This window comes from Aplidium turbinatum, chromosome 1 (genome assembly GCF_918807975.1).
Source record: "Aplidium turbinatum chromosome 1, kaAplTurb1.1, whole genome shotgun sequence".
In the NCBI taxonomy this organism is placed as follows: domain Eukaryota; kingdom Metazoa; phylum Chordata; class Ascidiacea; order Aplousobranchia; family Polyclinidae; genus Aplidium; species Aplidium turbinatum.
In genome coordinates this window covers 59,669,863-59,692,603 of record NC_137472.1, presented here as the reverse complement: position 1 = coordinate 59,692,603, position 22,741 = coordinate 59,669,863, and the positions used below count along the sequence as shown (strand labels likewise).

The following is a 22,741-nucleotide window of genomic DNA, read 5'->3' as shown; positions in this document are numbered from 1 at the left end:
AATTCATACTTCCAATAAACAGTGTGAAGCACACAGGGCATCTGTTGGATTTGCTAGCATCTTGCTCTACTGACTCAAATATATACTAGTTTGGTATGCTGCCTGATGAGTTCTGGATGACTTTTTCTGCTTTACTTTGTCTTGTACACACTAAGGTTGCCTCCATGAAACTATTGAGTTCAGAGAAGTACCGTAGCTTTGTTCATTTTTTGTCTTGTTCTTTCTTTTCTTCTTTAGCTGCTTCTTCCACACTTGACTTGACTTTCAAAGCATCATACGAAATAAATGTTTAAACGCTTTTCTTTTTCATCCTGTTTGTTAGTAGTTTCAGAAACACGAAGAAGTTCTATTTTACAACTTTGGAAAAACAAAGTTGACTCTGAAACGACTTTATTTTGTTTTTGAAGATTTTGCCAAAGCTTTTCCTTTGAGAATATTTTTTTTTTACCTCACTGATCCAAGGTCTCTCATTGCTGTAACTTGTCACTCTCCGAACTTTTATTGTTACATCATATCAATTAGATCAATTTTAAAGGACATGCTTTTTGCTATGAACTTTACTTCGATGAACCACCTCAAAGCAAAGCTTAGGAAAAAAAACAGGAACAATAATTCGATCATCATCAAACAGCGAAGTCAATATGGGTGGTTGATGCCAAATCAAAAAATCCCCTTTTCAGAAAACTATTTGCACATAGAATCCTTGACAGTGCTTTTTGATAAAATCGCTAAAAAATACATCAAAACATCAATCATTTTAGTTTTCGTCATTAACGCGTCCGGGACGAAAAAGATACTAACTACAAAAATCGATATAAACCTACCAGCACGTTGAAAATTTATGTAGTACGGTAGGCTATATATCAGTAGTTAGCACGGCCACAAAATGGTGTTGTAGAAATTTTATACATGAAGTAAGCTGATCGACACAAAACCGCAATAATTTAGAAATAAACTTAATGGGTAGACCAAGATACAACGACAACAGTATGTTTGTTTGTTTGTTTGTTGAAGCGCGGAAACGTTTTAACGTTTTATTTATTTTTCTCTTGTAAGCTTATTTTAAATTGCAAAATTGTCATTTCGGTAGGGTGCAATTGACTAGTAGACCGTATGGTCGTCTCGTTGTCTTCCTGTCGGTATGGGAACTTGTGTAACTTTTGCATTATGTATATTACTGTACTTGCATATTTCAAACATGTAGGCTACCTATGTTCCTGTTACTGACAAATAAAACATTGATTGATTGGTTGGTTTTGAATCTTTATCCCCGGACTGACAAAGCCTTGATTGGTTATTCCTGGTAGTTTCGCATACTTGTAGAGGCTCTTAACGCAGGGCCGGTTACCGAGATTAACAGAGTGAAATTTTCGATTGTTGAAATGTTGTTGCGGGGAATTATTCCATCCATTAGGTGCCGCTGGATGGAGAGCAGTCCTTAGAATGCGTTGCTCAAGCGCACACCCCGAGAGTCGAACCAACGCGCGTGATTTTGAGCCGGGCGCGTAACCACTGAGCTATCGGGGCGGACAGATTGATTGATTGAACAGTGAATAGAGTATTGGAAGCATCCAGAACAGCTGTTGCAGTTGCAGACTCGGTCACCGAAGTTGACAGTAGGAAAATTTCCTTGTGATTGAGATGTCGTTACTCATAAAGTACTTTCTTTTCCAGGTTTCTCAGGCTAAATGGCGTAAGTCAAAGCATGTTTCTTTGATTTGGTTGTTCCTTTAAAGGAGAACCAGCTATCATTTGAATATTTGCTTGTTTTAAGAGAGGGGAAACAGTTGTACCAAATAATAAATAGTGTTGCTGCATATAAGCACCCCTATATTTTAATTGTTCTGCCGTTTTATTTTATAGACTATAATACCTAAGTATAACGTAAATAATTTATTCTTAAAACATTGCTCAGGATAGCTCCATTGCCACACAAAATGAGAATGTCCGGATGCCCCGATAGCTCAGTTGGTTAGAGAAGTAGTTCTTATTTGTTTACATTGTCACATTACATTGTTACATTGCTTGACATTTGTCACATTAAGAAGTGGGAAGCAGCTGACTCGATGACTGATATAGTCTTTCGTTGCTTCCTGTCTGTTGTGGTATTTAGATAGCTATGGTACTATTTTATTCGTATTGTGTATAATTGTACCGTACTATTGTCGCAACAGACAAAATAAAAGGTTTCTCTCTCTCTCTCTGTCACAATAAACACTAATTAAATTAGTGTACTTGTGATTACTTGTTTTTCATCCTAAAGCAAGACGAACATTTTTATTAGTTTTTGCAAAGGCTTTGTTATGCATCAACAATTTTGAGAAGTAGCTGATGGCAACGTCAAACGCTTAACAAACAAGGTAGGAGGTGGGAATAGGTACCGTAGGTGTTTTGGAATATTTTGAAGTATACAATATAATTTTAATATTACTGTATCCGTTTTTATCTTTTTATTAATTGTTTCTAACTTCACCATCATAGTACCGTAGGTCATTTCTTATTGTTTTGTTGTGGGAGTCGGGGGCAGATCCAGCAAGCAGTTTTAGGAGGGAGGGGGGCGATTACAGTACAACAAAACACAATCAATTGTAGGTTTACATTAGTCCGACCTGGCAAATAAATCATGAATAAGGTACAGTAACTGTTTTGCGTTTAAAGGGAGCAATCGCTCCAATCACCCCTAGATCCCCATCACTGGTAGAAGTAGCTGCTCGTGCCCAATGCATTTCAATTGTCAACAAGTAGGTTTAATGGCTGTGAACGTCAATGATATTTTTGAACATTTTTTTACTGATATATATTTGAAATCTTTTGGTTTGATCTCCTTTTTATTTTGTTAGTACCAAATTGGTGTGTTCCTATGTCATTCTCTACATTTTATGTTGCAATTTTAACAGGCCATCTCATTCCAAAAAGCTTTACACCAAATTTTCCTTTGCTTAAAACTTTTCTAATGGTGGAGTTGCAAAAATACTATTAGTCATAGATGTTACAGAAAATTACAACTAATAGAATTCCCTTCCAAAGACTATATCATATAATATAGCCTATAGGATATGACAAAACGCAATAGCTTATCATTTTTAAAGCAGGTCATTTGCAAGGTAGGTGTATGCTGACTTCTACTTTTATCTTAGTTATTAGATGTAGGCTACACGTTACATTGAATATAAAACGTGTGTCAAAAACTTTTCTTTTTCCATGCTTTTTTATTTTTCATCACAGCATTAGATTTTATTTCTTCCGGCATCATTACAGGAGTCACTAATCTAAGATTTATAGGCAAGATCCAGCCCAACAGGTTAATTCTTTTAGCATAGCTACTATGTGATCAATAAGAAAAGATAAGCTGCTAGTACGGTATTAAAATGCAAAATGTTTCAACTAATTTATCATACTAGGAGTTAGGTTGCATGTTTAAATTCTATAGTTTTCTATCACACCACATGTTTCTGATGTCATATTTTAATCAAAATTAGGTCTAGTCATTAAAAAATCATTTAAATGAAGTTTGCATAAAATAGATATCCTGAAAATGTATTATCCTTTTGTGTTGAAATTCATATTTAGGTGCCATGGTAGAGTCACTTACCAGTTGTATTAAATTTTAGTTAATTTTTTAATCCCAACATGTTTATAAACAATATATTTGGTGAGGTTCCTGAGAAAAGTGTCACCTTTGTGATTGACACATCTGGTTCTATGTATGATGTTTTGGCTGCAGTTAAAGATCACATTGCTGAGACTCTCATAGATCGAGCATACAACAGGCCAGGAACCTATTTCAACATCATTGAGTTCAGTTCTGAGGTAATGCTTGCTCACACTTTCATAATTTGGGTAAACGTTTTATTGGTGTTTATGAAAACTAACCTGGTACGGTAGCTTGTAAAGAGGATGCTTGTGAATGGGTTTTGCATAAAGGTCTAATTATTTGGGGTGATCAACATTGTTTTGACCACTTGACACTGTAGATATTAACAACGTGCTTTAGCCTGATGCTGCGAGTTCGCTGTGGTAGCAGCGGTTTGCACTAGATTTCGAAACGCAGTTCTCTGGTCATGTGCTATGACGAATGGTGTCATGTGCTATGACGAACTGGTCATGTGCTATGACGAATGGTGTCTGTATTTGCTGTAAGTCAGCAAATACAGAATTACGAAAGGAAAGAATTACATCACCTAATCTATTTATTAACTGATTTGACAAAATTTTACAGTATTTAGGTACACCCGACAACACATAAACTCAACAGATAGCCAGGGCCTAAAGCCAAACAAAACAAAAAACCACATAAAACAACGACACACTGACTTCAACATCATTCTTCAAAGCACATGACTAGGGAATTGTGCAAACCACTACTACCAGAGCGAACTTGCAGCATCAGGCTACTACAGGTTGATACATTGTGAAGTAAGCAACGGTCATGCTACTAAAAGCGAAACTTAATATATGGCATTGTTTTGACTGACTAACATTTTTATTGAGCTTCATTTTAATTTGTAATTTGGTAGAGAGATTACTTTTTTCAATGATTTCAATTCGGGGTTAACCTTGCAGCAAGCATGTGTAACCTTATTCACTGGTCAACAAGCTCATTTATTTGTCGTATTAGAAGGGTTATTAGGAGGCTATTGTTAATTTAAAATAACAAATGATTTTTTAATGCAGTATCGATACGGCTGAATTGCTGATCCATCTGTTTTTATAAATTCCTTAAAAAAAGTAAGCCAAAAGAAAAAGTATGATGATGATGATTGATGATATATAAATAAAAAGTTAACTAGATTGTATTTACTATAATTTTACTGTTACCACAGTCTCCACAGAACAGTGATGGTCTTATTGCGACCGACAAGTTGCATACATTTGAATGCATGAGTTAAGGTGTGCTAAGTATATTCTACTTGGTTAGAGATTTTTTGGGTTCTACAACAGAGGTGCACACTGAGTGACGACCGTAGTTAGTACTAGGTTGTAGCCAACCTGTGTAACTTACTGGTGTAGGCCTAATAAATGTTTCTACTGTAATATCCTAAAATGCAAATTGCAAAGTTATTATAATATTCAAAGTTTAATGTTTTAGGGGAACTTATTATAAAGAAATTGAACAAATATTCGTCTCTTTGTGTACATTTGTAACACTTGGTTGTACAATGTACATTCGTAAGGAAATTCAAGACAAACAATAATTATTTTATGCTTTTTATTTTTGTGTATGTTTTTATTCAAATAGTAACGTCCTTATCTGAAGCAAGTAAATAATAAAACTATACAGGTAATGACAAACTAGGTACCGTACTGGTATGTGCATCTGGTAGAGTTCTTTTAAATGATGTAATATAAACAATTATATATAAGTTTAAAAGAAAAAAGCATCTTCACCATTTTCACCCTGTGTTAGCCCACTGCTGAGCGAAGGCCTTCCCCTTTTCTTGCCAATTCAGTCGATCATGTGTTTTTATGTAGCAGTACCACCAACACCCCTAAAAGAAATATTATGGTATATTAATTCGTTCAATATAACATTTTGTGTGAAAAGCATTGCCCTACCTGCCAGGCTGATATAATCTGCAGACTTTACTAGGAATAGACTTTACTTGCACGCCTATTTGACCAGCGCCTAACTGTCTGCACCTAAAAGATGTGCTCCCATTAATTCTTTGTGAGAAGGATACATTGAATTGACGTTGTTTTTTGACCAGATTACACAATGGGCGGACCAGATGGTGGAGTGCACCCCTATCACTGTCAATGCTGCCACACGGTGGCTACGAGGCATAGAGAGTCAGACAGGGAGCGACATGCTGCATGCCTTGGAAATGGCTTTCGATGAGCCACGTTGTGAAGCTGTATACCTGGTAAGTGTGGAACATATCGCATTGTATATGTCCAGACAGCAAAATCTGTACATTGACTCAACATCTGCAGACGTTGCATTAATGTAAAAATGACGGATTTTGCTGTCTGGGTGGTTTTATGGACTGGTTTTGTGTCTAATGCTAATAATTGATTGATTGATTGAATCTTTATCCTCGGACTGGGAAAGCTTCTTGCAGAGCTTAATCCTGGCAGTTTCGCATACTTGTAGAGGCTTTGAATCACTGACGCAGGCCCGGTCACCGAGATTGACAGAGTGAAGTTTCCGATTGTTGAAGTCTTGTTGCCAGGGAACTATTCCATCCATTAGATGCCGCTGAATGGGGAGCAGTCCTTAACGTGCGTTGCTCAAGCACACACCCCGAGAGGCGAACAATTGTCAGCTTTTCATGCCTTATCTCATTTGAATCCACAAATTTTTCTTCAGATGAAGCGTAGACATCGTCTGTGATGAATAATATTTAAATTTTTATGTTTACCATAAAGCTATTGTGAATAACAGTTTTTAGTATTGTGAAGTGAACCTAAATATTAAATTTGTTGTTTGTTTTGCCTCACTTCAAAATCTTTCTTATTTATATAAATCTTTTAGTATTTGTTGAATTTGTATGTCAATCAGCGTTTACAGATGTGCTTTCATATTCTTGGCGTTTTTTCGCCATACTTTTTCACGCTTCTACTTGTGTATCTTTCCAGATATCTGATGGAATGCCTGACCAGGAACCCAGCGAAATTGTTTACAGGATCACCAAAGCCAGTGGAGGTCGCCCTCTCCATTGCGTGTCAATCACAGACGGTTCGTCATCAGTGCCTGTATCCGCTCGCACATTCCTCGAAGACATCGCGTTGAACACGCGTGGTAGCTTCCACGTCATCGAAGTGTCAAGGCTAGGTGACGTCAAAAAGGTTGGTTGGTTGAATAGTTGGTCTTGGTCTGAGAAAGCTTTTTTGAAATCCTTGCAGTTTCGTATACTTATAGAGGTTTTAAACCACTGACACTCCTCCGACCACCGAAAGTGAAACTTTAGAGTGCTGGAGTGTTGTTGTCTGTGAATTATTCCTTCAACAATGGAAAGGTGTCCTTGAAATGCACTGCTCAATATCGTGACAAATCCACGACGTATTTTCTTTGTTTAGTTTTCTGCTTTAAAATAAAGCTGACCTTTGACCAGCTAAATTGACTGTAGTGCAATATCGCCACCAGAGGGATATAATAAGCCCAAACAGGCCCAAAGTGCTAGGAAGGAACTTGCGTCAGAAAGTATTTATATTACTTTAAGTTTAATGTGTATGAAAGTAGTTGAATAAAAGTTAATATATTTAAATGTTACCCAAGTGTTCGATTTGTTTGCGGTGCTGTTCTACATAGTCATTCCTATCGTTGTTTTATAATATGAACAAACAATGACGAATGCATTACCTTGCACAGGTCAATGAAATGTACAACGCCACATACACTCCCATTGAGGGGAAGAAAACCTGCAGTGTGGAAGCGTCTTTGACAGAGAATCCTTACCTCAACGCCCTTTCCACCATACCATCAGCAATGCCTCCCCACATCCCTTACTACAGGTAATGTCTCATGTTCAAATTACTCTATGCAAATGTTAATTTTTAAAGAGTAATCGCTTAGTGCAGGTGTGTTGAAAGTGCAGCGCTGCAGCCCGCACGCGGCCCCCGTTTGGGCTCTGCATTATACAATTTCAAAACCTAGGCCGAATTTCAAAGACACAAATTTCAAGGACATACTTAATGCGGCTCGCAAAGACTCACAAGTCTGCGGTCCGCGGCTACAAAACTATGAATACCCCTGGTTTAGTATGTTATGTAGCCGAAAGGTTTTGGTACATACATCTCGTAATCGAAGTTTGTTATTCTTTTTTTTTGTCTAAGCGTTTATGGGAATTTGCTTGCAACCAAAAATTTTTTGTGCTTGGCAGACTTGCCTTCGTTGAACGAGTAGCCTATGTTTGTTCTAGATAAGACCATTATTTTATGTGTCGTAGCAGAGGGAATGAAATTGAGTTTCAAACTGCTTGTTTTGGACTTTCATGCGCAAACGTGGACCTTTAAAGTTAGAAAAACATGAAACTGCGGTCTTTGGAAATAATGTGTGAAAAATTTTATCGAATTGCGCTGATGGCGATGACCTTTCCCAGATATGCTCCGTTCGCATACACTGAAGTGTTCAAAGAGGCTCTTGACCGCAACCCAGTGGCGAGTGTGGTGGCTAGAGGGACCCGAGTCCTTGCCCGGAGAGATGATGATGGGTTCTACTACGTGGCTCATATCGCACAAGATGTCTCGGTGGGTACTGCATGGGAACTTTCTTCTGATTCCGCTGCATGAGTCGGAACCAAAATGTTGTGTTTCTATGTATTTAAAATTTCCCTAACGGCTGATGAAATTAATAGCTTTTAAACGGAGGAAATATCCTTTCTAATGAAATCGATCATACGTAAAAACAATAATTCATACTTAGCAATATAAACGTCTGACATTATCAATTTATCAACACATGTTGTTCACGACAATGTCAGCAGCTTGATTTCATCGGTGCTTGTTTTTTCAAGATCAGTTATACTAACCTTAAACTTCTACCTGATACATCTTGAGGCATCGTTTTCACAAGCCAAGTCTAAATTTCCCACCAACTTCCAGGGTAGCCGCAACAGATTCCTGATTGAATTCGATCGCACCAAGAAATGTCGTGATCTTCGGATGCAGGAGACGGCTCTTCATGACATGATCGCGTTGAACGACGCTCTGCGTCACTCTGTTGTTGCTGAAGACAAGGTAAGTCCATTGTGGAGAAAGGAGCGTTCTTCCCAAGGATGATCACTCACTAGTACAGTGAGCAATGTACAGCGAGGTAGCGAGGTGTCTTCATATCATCGCAAGTAGAATTTGATTGCATACATCCTGGCGCCGGTTTCACCTCTACCCTGTATTGCTCTTTGTCTTATCCATACTTTTGTCTGTTTTGTGGAAACTTAGTCTAAATGGAGTGGAATGCAAAGGACCGTTGTTTCGTTGTTGCCATTTCAGAAGACGTAATTAATCCTCTTACCAAAACACACCTGTGGTCTTGGCGGGTATTGAACCCACAACCTCTCGAGTTAAGACTCGTTCATGAGGTGATGTATTGCATAAAATTTTGTGACGATCTCGACCGGAAGTTTGTTCTTGAGATTATTTGATGTTTTAACCCTGAACTCTGAACATCCCCGGGTAGGATTTTGTCAACATCATCAGCAGATTCCTTTCTCTTGTTGATAGTTAGAGGCACTGAAGCGCTAAACTGTTCTGTTTTGAGGTTTCCCAATTGCGGTTTTATGATTCTGTCCGGTGTTGTATGTCGTTAGTCCAAGTGTTTGATGGTGTGCCCCTACTTTGTTTCCCATTTAATCATTCACCACCATGAAGAGTTCAAGTTTAATCTCGTGACGTCACACGCAGGTGCTTGCTCCCTGGGAAGCGAATGGCAAACGATTTGGACCTGGGAAGGTATTGCGGGGAGTGGAAAAGCGGCACACTGTCTGTAAGTGACCTAACATCGAGTAACACCTAACATGAGTAGAATTTAGTCTAAGAATGTTTGCATCATGGTTCCCTGAACGTTTTTTTATGTTAACTTAACATTGCAGTCTTGTCTACCTTGGCGATCTGGAGATGCGACCTGATTTGTAACATTTTGGCTACCGCTGCTGCTACTGTCTGACTGAAATTTTTTAAGATATTTTACTTTTTGCTGACTCGTAATGATATAAATACCCTTTGTTGCCTTGGGGAAGCACTACATAATGGCAAAAATTAAGTTTAAAAAGTGTCCAATCAGACTGTTAACAAGCGGCTATCTGTAGGACGGAAATTTTATAAATCAAATTGTATTTGTTTTTCAAAGCCAGGTAAAAACCTGATTTGTCACCTGGGAAGACAGTAAAAAAGACGTTGAAAAATAATTTTTGACGCTTTCATTCAGCCAGTTACCAAAATTTGGTAAAATCTGAAAAAGTCCGCAGAGTGAAACAAATCAGGCCGTATCTGTAGATAACCATGAGTTTACTATCCATTTTTGCAGCTAAATGAAATGTTACTACAGTCGCTGGCAGCGCAACATCAGTTGATCCAAAGTATAGTTTGGAGACTGATGCTGAAACTGAGTTTTAATTTCTGCAGTTTGGACTTGGGACCTCGAATTTTTTAGACAGTTCAAGAATATTTCTAATATCTCCCACATCTTGGTTCAGGTGACCCCAAAGACAGCGATCTCCTCGTTACATTTTGGAACGGCAAAACGGAAACTGTCAAGAAAGGAGAGGCTGTGTGGATTCCCAATCCTCTCTATGATAGAGTGGTGTTGGAACTACAAATGCCTGTAAGTGGGTAAATTGATGTTTGCGTTAGTTGTAGACCACGGTTGAACTGCTTCAGCAATATGTCAACTTTAATCACCGTACATGCAGCGCAGAAGATGAGAGTGAGACTTTCTGACCTACCCCGAAAAGTTGTCAGTTCAACTCCCGTTGTGGACACGACGTGGCTGTGTCTTGGCATAGAGACTTGACGAGATACTTTGAAGACAAACTTGTCCATGAGGGTGCACCACAACTTGTTTCTTTACTATTATTGTTTAAGGAGAAAACAAACGAAGCAAAGCAATCGCCATTAAAGAGGCTAAGCTTTTTCTCAGGAAACTATTTCTTTAATTTTGTCACGTAAAAAGTGCATTTTTTTCCATTTGGAAGGTAATGTCATTAGTGATACGTCACACCGTATCGTCACTGGACCACAACAGCACAGAATTACTGCAGATGGTTGTATGTTTCTCATCGTTTGGTTGCACTCTTAGGTGTCTGCGCGAAAGTCTTTCATGAATGATCCCTATGATCCCCCTAGCGGATATCCGTCTCTTCCTAGAAACGTGGATGACGTCATCAAGCGTGCTCCATGGGACCCTTTAGTGGACGTTAGGTACTATCCTTTGTATGCAATTTTCAAGACAAGTTTATGAAATTATTATGTTATTAAATGTCAGTTTTTTTAAATACTATGTTGTTGTTTGCAGCACTGCGTTTAAATTTGTAAAAATTCAACAAGTCTTACTAGGCCTAGAATTTACATTACTTTGTCGTTCTTCTTAGTGACTACTAGGCTGCAAAAGGAATGCGTGCCAGATCAAGTTTATGTGTATTTGCCACGTAACATAATTATCTTCGTACAGTGGCAATACTAGTTGATCTTGTCTGAGAAGCCTATTATTTTCAGCGTTTCATCATTTGACTTGACTTTATAAAAAAGCTAAAACAGGTAGCTGCACTATCCACTCTTTTTATAAAACATGAAATAACATGAATATTTAGTTGACCTTGAAATAAGTTACAAAACCTTGGTTACAGGAGGCACCTACTTTACTACCCGTGGATGTATAGGGGGCTTCATTACCTTCCCACATACCCCCTTCTCACCCCAGTTCCCCAAATTCTCAAGTCCTGGCCGGAGTACTTGCTCTACAGGCCCGATCTCCTCTATGGAAGCTGGCCTTGGCCGTTCTACCCAGAGAATGTCCTCCCTTATCGTCGTCGGTACCCAGTCACTCAGCCTAAGCTGGCAGGTAAGCTAGGAAGGTAGAAAGGCTAGACCCTCGACTTCAAAGGGTCAAACATCAACGACAGCCGTATGAAAGTCTCCAATCATTTATCAATCTGGTGACCGCAGTGCCATCTTACAGATCGTTAATATGAGAATGCAGTTGATAAACATACGAATCAACATTATTGAGCAAACTGCATCTGGTCCACTCAAACTGACTGATGTTTATACGTTTCTTGTCTTGAAACACATTACAGTATATTGATTTGTACAGTTTGTTTACAAATTAATTAAGAAGTAAGGAAACAATATCATAGTATGCTTCAGTGGTAGTTTGCTGGGATGATTTGTAGATCATTGGCTTGATATAATCAGTGGAATCGTCGATTTTGTTAATGCTGCCGTCATAGCCCTTCCTCACCGATATCTTTTACCTAGGCACTGACATGACCAGCAATGAACTGAACGAAATCGTGGACGGCCAACTGAAGGAATATGATCGCTCTGTGAGTCCACGACATCTCAGAGATAGTACGACCTCACCTCAGGCTCAATATGATTCTGCAAGTGACAGGTGAGAATCGTGACCTCAAGTTGAACCGTTGCCCTTTCTAGGACTGGAAGAACCTGTTTTGAATATTGATCTTGCCTTTTACTTTGGGGGTTTTAACTTGAATCACTGATGCATACCAGGTAGCAACATGGCTACTTGGATGCTTGTGGTGGATAGAGAGTTTGAACACTGTCGCAAGCTTACATATTGTGACAGGACAGTTAATTGTACGTGATGTACCTAACTATTTAGTGATCAGATTTCGCGTATTCAATAGCTGTCCGTCTGCTTGCTCATCTCCATAGGTCGGCCGAGAATTTCAAGCGGAGTTGCTTGGTTTTTGCTCGTGCAAACATAGCTTTGAATGTCGTACAATGCTCTTTATCCTCACTTCTACGTCACAGTGACTATGAAGACGACGATCTGACAGGATCAAAGTATCCGCTATTGATGGACAAAGGCACCAACACCAAAAGCTCATTTCTCCGGCGAAGCAAAATCAGCAAGGAGCGGCCCGAGTGGAAGAAATACTGGCCACAGACACCCCAGCCAAGAAACCATCACCAACCAGATTTTGAAAGACGTACGCCAGGGATGGTGAGTTGTGCGAAAGCTACAATGGCGTCTCATCGAGATAGCATCGTTTGGTCTCGTCGCTAGTTGTGATAGTTGGAAGCATTAACTGTCCTTCTTGCTCTTGCTTGTTTTGATTCAAATCAATTTCCTCCATCTATCATAATTCTCCGAATGCCACATAAGTTTCCCTTTACAAAATTATTACAACATCTTCGGTGTATTTCCGTCATCATTCCCTGTTGCAAGCATCGTATTCTTGGTCCAGTCCTTCCTCATTCTTAGTATATGGCCATACCATCTCTTGCCACATTCAAAGCTGTTTTCAAATTCCTTTAACTATGCGGTTGGCATCTCCTCCTCAACAATCCCTCACTCATCCATCTTATAATATTCTCTGCTTGGTTTTTTCAAGTTTCCTCTCCTCCTGTGATGAAGTGATGACTAAGACTAAGTGATAAAAGCCATGTCTCCTTGCTAATGCTTGTTTTTTTTTCTTGGTTCCACGTGAGATCACTTGTCGATGTTTCTAATCATTTCCTCTACCGTACTAGTCCAACTAACGCTCTTCGTGCACACAGTTCAGCACTTGGAAAGATCCGGATTTCGGCTCGTACGAGGGCCCCCTCAACACGAGTTCGCTATACCACACCGCGGATGGCCGCGATGTTAAGAGCGACCGCGCGAAGATGATGCAACACTTAAAGACTCCATACGTGCAGATGCCAGAGGTAGGCAAGCAACCGGTAGTTAGGTGGCTTGTGACGCCAATAGGACATTTGTTTACGTTTGTTTTGTGGCTGTGTTTACTCAGGGACGTAGCCACGGGGGAGGGGGCTTGGGAGAGCAAACTTACTTCCCTTCAAATTTTATCTTCCCCATAAAAATATTTTTTCCATAGTTTACTGTACCAGTGTCCAACGTTTTAGTGACTGAAAATATTCCCCCCCTCCGTTCTTTCCAGCTACGTCACTGTATTAAGTACCAACATTCATCTTACCAAACCCATCCCCGTGGAGGTGACATATGCGTGCAAAATTAAAGTTCCGTGCATTTTGAACTTCACAAGGTTTTCCGTTTATTTCTATGCTGGTTGGGTCTACAAGCTTTATTGGTTATTGTAAGCTACCTAAAAGTTACCCAAACACATTAATGACGAAAAATCAAACTAGATGTCTAGTTACTTAGGAGCGCCTTAGAGAATTGCAGCGTTGGTAGCTTGTGGATTTTTCAACGCGATATTGTAACTGTTGAAATGGTGAGCACTCTAGTGTGTAGTCTACTTGTACGTTAATGCTGCACACCTTATGCAGTCGTGCAGTTGACACATCATTACTACTTTTGAAACAGGCTACCTAATACGTATATTTCTCTTACTCTTAGTGCGGAAACCGGAATACAATTTAGTGCCATGATTATAAACTAATTCATTAAAGTAAATTGCGTTCTTCTGGTGACTATTTACTAGGTTACCTCCTGATGTTAAAGATGAAACAACTGCTTCCAACATGACTATGCGTCTAAAATTACTGATTTTCTCATATTTACTTGCAAGTTAATTATTAATTTTAGTTAAGTGGCCTAAAATGGCCATAATGGTACTTTGAGTAGATAACATCTTGTATATACAGTACAAAAAACATTAAACTTCAATTTGAGGATGAAATGATTCTGTCGTTTTAGAGAAACAAACTTAACACTCAATGTGCATTCAGCAATGAGTGGCCGCTATCAAGTCAAGTTCTGCTGCTTTCACAACCTTTCTTTCCGCAAGTTATCCTCAAATGAAGGATGTGAACTTGTTCTAACTAGCTTTTTGTAATTCATTTTTATTGATGTCTCACTTTTAGTACGAGACTTATGCGCCGATAGTTGGCGCCAATGATTATCCCGCCTACCAACAAAAAGACCGCTTGATGGAGCTAGGGAGAAGAAGTGCCTCTGCCCGGGCCGTGTCTTGGGCCGACAAGGAGAATAGATCTTTTTCAAAGGCCCAGCATACAGTGGACACCAAAAGGTAAAAAATGTGGCCAAGTTTGTTTAAAATAGAATATATTCGTCATGTCCAGGCTTAATTATGCCCAGTGGTCGCAAATTCATACCGTAGGCTAGCGACCAGCTGTAAAAACCAAGTTTGAAAACTCTTTGGAATAGTGCAATTCAACCAACTGAATGTCACAGATTTGCAACATTGGGCTATAAAGGGTAATTTGGACATTTTTGTGTATTGTTTGTTTCACTTCAGATACAGTTCAGACGTTCAGTAACGTTAGTTTTGCGTAATGGTTATTGCCTTAGTGTTACTGCATTGCACCGAGTCACGTGCGCTTGATTACGTCGTGCCTCCCTGTGGCTGTGAGTAGTTTTTAATTATTGCAGCAGGACTTGGTAACCAGTAACCACACAACGATTTGTCACTTGTACACATAGGTCTACTCGTGTTTAGACTTCTTTTCAATTCCTTTACGTTTGTGACTTTCTGTGGCTATTCTGCACTGTGCAGTACCTACAAGCGTAACAACTTCCTACTTCTTCAAAGTGCACCCACTCCCCAAAATCTATGTTGATACATGGAATATGGGGCGCTACAGGGTTAAGTGGGCTGGAAAGTAAAACCGCCAACCCTCAGAATCAATTCTAAGTATGTTGATGGTTCAAATGTCTTGCCAAAAGCGCAGAAGGGTGCTCTTGACCGGTATCGAACCAACGATACGATACAACGGTACTGCCATTTTAGCGGCATACAGCTGCTCTCAAAACTCAATGGGCAGATGTGAGTGATATCAAAAAATTCTTTGGCCACAAAAAGATGAAACATCGTGTAATCTGCCGATGAAGATTGTCGGTAATTCGTACAAGAATACTTGTTTTTCTTGGCAAATGCAACGTATGTAAACGTCTAATCAACTTATCCTTAATGATCTCAGACAGCAAGCTCTGATGCGGATCGGGTCGGATGTTGAGAAGCAAAAGACGTATGAGAAGAGGTTGCAGGACACGATTGATGCCAAGAGGAAGATTAACCAGGTACTGCACGATAGTGAGGACAGACTCTCAGTGGCTTTTCTCACATAATTCTTGCAACTAGCTTTTCAAACCATACTTCCTGCTTGAGATAGCTACGTTTTAAATTTCCTTACTTGACACAGCAACATGTCTTCAGCGTCGGGCCCGTAAGCTTTCTATCGTTAGCTAGGTAGTTCAAGCAGCTAACAGTAACCAGTGCAGTGAACATTGTCAGAACACTGGTTTTGAATCGCCGTTTTCACCCTTTGTTTAAACGCTTGTGCAGTGCGCGTTGACAACTTCGTGACGTGTGCGAGTCAAAATATATCAGAGAATGTGGTTTTTCATTTACATTTTACAGTCAAACTGGATGTCACAATAATAATAAAAATCTTTATATAAATAATGATAATCATCAGTCACAAATATATTTCAGTCCTTAGCATCTTTTCACAAATTCGGACTAGGGGGGCAAACTTTCAAAAAAGAGCACTTTTAGATCGCAAATTATGTTAAAAAGGGCACTTTTAGCTCGCAAATTATGTTAAAAAGGGCACTTTCGCGCATAAATCATGGGAAAAAAGGCAATTTTTAAGCAGAGGGTTTGCCCACCTAGTTTATATGTGAAAAGATTCTATGTTTCAGTCTTGATTTGCATCGCGTTACTGGCCCCGGTTGACCACGTGGGCTCAAATCAAAGACTTTTACATTAGCACACCTAGCAAATCAATTTTTTTAGATTGATCTGCAGATGTTCTTTATATCTTGCTTATGATAAGTCAAAGCGGCTACAGCGCCCATCATGCTGGTTCAATGATCACACAATGCACAGAATTATAGGGATTTTATTGTCGGTATATATTCGATTTATTGCTGCCACACAGCATCAACTCTTTATCAGGAAGTGCTATTCCGAGTCAAGCAATCGTTCATGTTGATCCAGCTTACTACTAAACACATTTATTATTTCCATTATCAAAAGCAAAATAGATTAACGAGTTAAGAAAGGTTTAGCCTCCAAAATCGTCGCTTTTAATTCTCAGGTTTATCTGCCCCTAAGCCTCAGCGGAAGTGACCATTTGAAACCAAGCAAACTGGCGCAACAGCACCATTCAGCGCCAAGATAAAAAAAGCTGCGATGTTAAACATTTTTGTTCATGTTCGTGGGACATACTTCAATTCTAATATTCGGAACTCATAGTCTCTAGGCTGCGGGGTTTGGTGCCAGTATTTGCTCCATTGTGGCCTGTCTTCGTTCGGACGGCTCGCCTCTTTTTTCTCGACCCGTTCGCTTGTATTAAGGACTTCTGCTGTTTTGGTCTTGTTAGGGGAGTTGCTCCTAACTCCACCATACGACTGCTTCGTGAGTTTTCTAAAGTCGTCACAAATGAAGTTTATGTGTTGCACTGCAAAGTTAACTCTGGCCGAAAACTATAATTCAAAAATGAAATGATAATTTTTAAACAAAAAGTAAACATCCAAATAAAGTGATGCAATAAAAACAAAAATACTAATAAAAGCGTTAAAACAACAAAAATATCATACCACTTGATGTTTTCGTTGTGGGCCAACTGCATCACAATGACCATTGGCCATTCTGTATATATTCGGATAGTTCATTGAAAGAGTCGATCGTCACACGAATAAGGCAAAGTGGCGCCCTCTAGCAGCGTTTTTTTGTTTTTCACACGGCCACCAGGTGAACGCTATTGATATCTTTTCAGGAATTTCGGAATGGATTCTTTCAAAGAGAACTTGACCAATTGAACAGGCAGCAAACTCATTCGGACTGGCTCCAATCCAGAAGAAACAAATTCGCCAAGGAACACTTCGACTCAGTTTGTGATCGAAAAAAAGCGGAAGACAGCAGACTGGTGAGTGGATGGATTAGTTTAATCGACGTTTAATTGTGTTTTATTGTTAACGTTGCGGGATTTGCCTTTGAAACAGCGAAAGGTTGAAAAGCTCACCGGCTCACCTATCCCGGGGCCACCATTCAGGCCGATCATTGCTCTCTTCGCGCTGAAAAGAGGAATTTTCCCGGCCTCATCTCAAATAGCCGTCCTTGGGTGGTTGCAGTCAAACTTTATTTCATGTGATGTTGAAGTTTTATTATGAACGTGCTGAACACAACGTGCTGCTAGCTGTGATAGAACCCGCGGAAGTCTAGGAATTGCCAACTATTTTGCAGTTTTTACTTGTGTGACGACAAGTGCGGTGTTCACTTCACTTATCCAACCCACGAGACATTCTTCCACGTTTTCTTGACCTAATTCTCTTCCGCATACCGACGAGAATTAGGTCAAGGAAACGTGGAAAATGTCTCGTAGGTTGGTATGCGTTTAGACTCTAAGTCTAAATCACTGCCCCATTTCCCCCTATCCGATGAGGCATCCCTAAACCAGGCTGATTATTTGATCAGTCATGTTGTTTCAGCTCGGGAGGCAATACAGACAAGCACGACACCATGCTGACACTGTGAGACGCTACCACGACGCAGAGTCGAAAAGGGAAACTGCTACCTTGGTGTCCTGCTGATGCCACTTGATTCAATGAAAATTGATCGAGATAGCATAACATCTCGTAGATTGGACCGTTTCATTATCTAGGCCTCTGTCAAGACTCCTTTGCGGCGGATGTCGCCGTTATATTTAGCTTAGTGTAATGTGTAGATAATTTACTTTACTGACCACTTAGAACGTGCCTGACTCATGAAATCCCATGCACTTTTGTAATTTCGATCCTTCTATGCTGACGTCATCCAATTGTCATTCATGCTTCAAGTTACTGGTGTTGGCTTCAATCCTAGGGTGCCTTGCATCACTGCAGTTTCTGCGCTTATTTTGTCGGTTTGTATTCATTAAACATTGTTTCTTTGTTGTTTATCTGACGAATTTATCCAACACGCTACACGCACACTTCTGTCACTTGTGAAATTGAGGTTTCTTAACCTGCAACGGCCGAAACCACCTACATTTATAATAATTGACTACAGGGACGAAACCCCAACCTTAGCAATCAAATTGTAAAAGGATTGAAACTTTTTGACCTGACACTGCAGCACACCATGTTCCTATTTGATATCAAGAAGGAAATCGCAATCCTTCATTTTTACATTGATTCAACGTCTGCGGAAAAATGATGTATTTTGTTAGCCTGGGACGCTAACAATAAATTTCACGTCATTGGAAGCGACTATGCCTCCTTTGAGGAATAAATGTTTCAATGACGTAACCAGACGTTGTAGAAACGTTAAACTCTTCGGCTTCTTCGCTGTACTTAAGTTGAAGACCTTCGCTCTGGGTTACTTACATCTATGTTCCGGTTACATCTATGTTCCGGTGGCGAAGTTGACATTGTGACGCCACTTCAACGTGTACTGACGTTGTATTTATGTCTACCCTGTTTCATTTCAAAAGCTTTGACAACGAAGGTTTGACAGACTTTGTGTTTATTTCTCTATCATGTTCGCCTTTAAGCTTTCGATCGATCGTTGTTTTGCCACTTCCACTACAATTATCTAGCACAGTAGTTCTCAAACTGTGCGTCGCGACGCCCTGGTGCGTCGTTTCAATTTTCCAAGGGCGTCGCAGAAGAGTTTCGTTTCGTAGCTGAATTCAGTTTATCTTATAAAGATGAGGTTAATCCTTTGATTAGCAGTTTCAGTTGTCATCAAAGTTGTTAACTTCATTAAAACACGCCCACTGAAGTCAAGAGTATTCAAAAAACTTTGTGGAGAAATGAATGCAGCGCATCGGAGTTTGCTCTTTTAATTTTCATCCAAGTGGCTTTCGCTTAGAAAATTCTTTGAACGCTTCTACGAATTGGTGGATGATGAACTTCAGGCTTTTTTGCAGCAAGAAAATAATCCACTTGCAGATTGTTTAGCTCAGAACAATTTCTTATTGAAATTGGCTTACTTTACTTGTGTGATATCTTCGCCAAACTGAACAGTTCTATGCAAGGGCCGAATAAAAATGACATTTCAGATAAAATTGCAGCATTCGTTAAAAAGCTGCTATTGTGGAAGGAAGATATAGCAAACCTGTCTGGAAGCTCTCGATACTTCACTTTCTTGTCTAATTTGCTTGAAAAGAAAAGTATGACGCTGCCTTCAAATTTGTGAAGCATATTTGGGCAACATTTGTCCAAGCTCGAGTCGAAATTTGCAAAATATTTCCCGAAAAATTTATCAAACTACGAATGGATTCGTGATTCTTTCGTCCAACCTACTCCACTGTCTTTTACTGCACAAGACAAAGAAGCCTACATTGACCTTTCTTGTGACAATTCCCTGAAAAGGATGTTTAATTCAGGAAATCCAGCAAATTTATGGATTTCAATGAATGGCGATTATCCAGCTTTGGTGAAGAAAGCACTACGAATCATTATCCCATATGTCACGTCATATTTATGTGAAGCAGGATTTTCTGCCTTGGCGGTGATAAAAAGCAAATTTCGATCACCAATAAACACTGAAAGAAAAATGCGGGTGGCAATTTCAAAAATTCTCCCAAGATTTAATGAACTTTGTTAAAACAAACAAGCCCACACGTCACATTAAATAATATGCATTGCTTTTTGTTGTTGTATCAACAAACAAAACTTTAATCAGCTTTAATAATAAGTTTCTTCATTAACTTTTATTTGCTGGTGCGTCGCAAGTCCAGAAAACTTTTCCAGAGGCGTCGCAACAAAAAAAAGTTTGAGAACCACTGATCTAGCAAGTCATGCACTTAGCACAATCCCCATCTTTTACTGCGTTTTTGTCTACTTAGAATTGAAAACAAAATGTGTTGAATACATCAGCTCATAGTTTGTTATTATTTCATCTATCGACACAGCACCACCGAAGACGCAAAATACGAATGTGTGCAAATCTAAGGCTCGGTGTACTTTGGCAACTACGACTATAACAATAACATAAATTGAGTTAAAATATCTCACAATATCAGTGGGACAGCAACATGGCGATAACAATTGGCCCCACAAGCACACTGGACACATGGTGTGCTTGGGTACCGTGACATGGGTTGCTGGTGTATTTTCACCAACCGGTCACAAGGCGGAACTCGGGCAACAGCAGGCGGAAGAAAGCGACGTTTTGTGATTGTCCGCTAATTAGCGCTCGTGAGTGATGCAATTATAAAAGCTTAGAGCTATATCGAGAATATTGAGTTACCAACACAACTTTCGCTTTATACAATTTGAGTGAAGAGCGAGTAATTTTTAATGTACGTCAAATTTATCAGTTGATGCAAACATGAAAGTAGCATAGTTTCTATTGAAACAAAACAATGTGTTGTAGCATAACTGTGTAGACGCGATAGTGAAAACGACGCAAGAAAATATCAGTAACTTTGGCACATAACTAAAAACCTGTCAGAGAAGATATTGTTCGATGAGACAGCGCAAGTGGTCTAACCCAGGGTTTCCAAACTGTGGTCCGCGACGACTGCACAGGTGGTCCGTGGCGATATGACAAGAAATTAAAAAGTCACACATATACGTTGTACAGTACTTACCCTGTCAAAGATAATTGCCGCAGTTCTTACAACTTAAATGATTTTGAAAGCTTTTGCCATCCAGTATCGTAAATCTTGCTTGTTGCAGTTAAAAAGTTGTTCACGAAAAATTAGTGGTCCGTGGCCCAAAAAAGTTTGGCAAACCCTGGTCTAACCCACACAAGCCTCAGCAGTCAACATAGATCAGTTAAATCGTAAACACCACAGAAAAAAATCCAATAATAACAAAAATGATATAAAAATTCTAGAACGTAGAATTTGCTTGTTTTGGAACAATCGTAGTATATTCAGAGTTTGTGTTGATGAGATCCTCACACAGTAAAGTGATGGATCACCATAAGATTGCATACTTTAGCTGAAAACTTGATTTGAATTGCCAATAAACAATAACACTCCAATACAGTAACAACAAAAAGTTTGCTTAGAGTTGGCCTATCCATGTCAATCACTTGTAAAGTCTAAGTTTGTTGTTGAATTTTATAATAGAGGTGGATCGTGTGGCACTAATGAAGGAAAGCAATTGCCTACAATGGGGAATCCTTGAGGAGTCTGCAATAAACCCTCGCTACACCATTTTCACAAACTGATTAGTAAAAAAAACTCCACTAGAACTTTGTAATATAGTGCAAGTGTAAACATCCTCAAGGTATTCGGACTTGTAGGTTAACAGTTTGGACATGATAGGACAAACTGATTTCAAAAGCTTTGTTGAGAGCTATCGTGCAGTGCGGCTGCGTCAGTTTTGTTCGGGTAAGAAACAGTAGTAAGACGTAATAAAGCAATAAAAGATTACAAGTTTATGGCCTCGGGTTGTGTGTTTACCAAAGGTGGAAATATTTCATAACGGTTATGCTTTCAAACATAGCAGGGTGAGCCACACATGGAACCAAGTCTGTTGAGAGCTGCACATGAGTAACTTCCTGACAGGGTAAAGCAACAATCAAAAAATCTTCTAAAGTGCTCGACACAATCTTCCATAAAAACCTTAATAAAGCTTGATCCTCGTCAATAAAAAAGACGGTAAAGTAAACCAGCAACTGCGCTATCAACAACTGGAGCATATAAGCAACACTTATGCTTGTGGCGGAGCGCATATGCTTGTTTTGGAGCGCTTATGCTTGTGGCGTGACGCCTATGCTTGTGGTGTCGTGCTTATTGTTGATGGTGCCGCAATAGTTCGAGAAGATGTGATCTAAGATAGAGCTTTGTTCGAAGCACATTTCAACGTGAATTAACCATTTTATGATGTTGATGAAACGTAACAAGAACGTCTTTACTCCGATTGTTGCGTCAAGCGAATTCTACGTGTTTCTTCTTCCTCTCCTTTTTATTTTCCTCCTCCTCTGATGACGATGATCCACTGGAACTCCCGCGTGTCCACTCACGGCGGGACATTTCCTCATTGCTTGGTTTAATAAATAAAAAAAAAAAAATAAAAGCAAAATAAAAGGAATTGAAAACAAATACAAAATAATTTTAAAAAAGAACGATAAAGAAAAATAAATCAATACGGAGTCTGGAACACTCGTTAAAAATAAATCAAATTAAGTGCAGACTCAACATTTCAAAGTACAACAGCAGAGGATCAGAACACGCGTTTTCATAACGC

At 39.4% G+C, this 22,741-nt stretch overlaps 2 protein-coding genes across 4 annotated transcripts in view; one reads left to right on the top strand and one right to left on the bottom strand.

Moving 5' to 3' along the window:
- Positions 1–3,596: 3,596 nt before the first annotated feature.
- Positions 3,597–19,627, top strand: LOC145784215 (uncharacterized). The gene is made up of 17 exons (XM_082595997.1): positions 3,597–3,810; positions 5,709–5,864; positions 6,580–6,789; positions 7,313–7,455; positions 8,043–8,190; positions 8,545–8,679; positions 9,343–9,424; positions 10,134–10,261; positions 10,736–10,857; positions 11,283–11,497; positions 11,914–12,049; positions 12,433–12,625; positions 13,183–13,332; positions 14,452–14,618; positions 15,529–15,628; positions 17,332–17,481; positions 18,044–19,627. Exons 1-17 carry the CDS (start codon positions 3,631–3,633, stop codon positions 18,143–18,145), a joined length of 2,517 nt encoding a protein of 838 aa, XP_082452123.1. The 5' UTR covers positions 3,597–3,630; the 3' UTR covers positions 18,146–19,627.
- LOC145784225 (protein FAM161B-like) overlaps positions 16,456–22,741 on the bottom strand; it is a 16,674-nt gene continuing 10,388 nt past the window's right edge. For 2 of the 3 annotated variants that reach the window (XM_082596009.1, XM_082596024.1), the window contains exon 10: positions 16,456–16,979. In XM_082596009.1, the coding sequence (XP_082452135.1) occupies positions 16,763–16,979 (217 nt within the window). In that variant the 3' untranslated portion in view covers positions 16,456–16,762. Of the gene's footprint in view, positions 16,980–19,614; positions 22,538–22,741 lie in introns of those variants that run through there. The other variant, XM_082596017.1, reaches the window with a different exon arrangement.

Bases quoted from the DNA above. Each gene is read 5' to 3' on its own strand.
- LOC145784215 (XM_082595997.1), top strand. From the start codon at position 3,631: ATGTTTATAAACAATATATTTGGTGAGGTTCCTGAGAAAAGTGTCACC. The intron at 12,626-13,182 runs GTGAGTTGTGCG...TCGTGCACACAG, and splicing joins AAAGACGTACGCCAGGGATG to TTCAGCACTTGGAAAGATCC. The intron at 13,333-14,451 runs GTAGGCAAGCAA...TCTCACTTTTAG, and splicing joins CATACGTGCAGATGCCAGAG to TACGAGACTTATGCGCCGAT.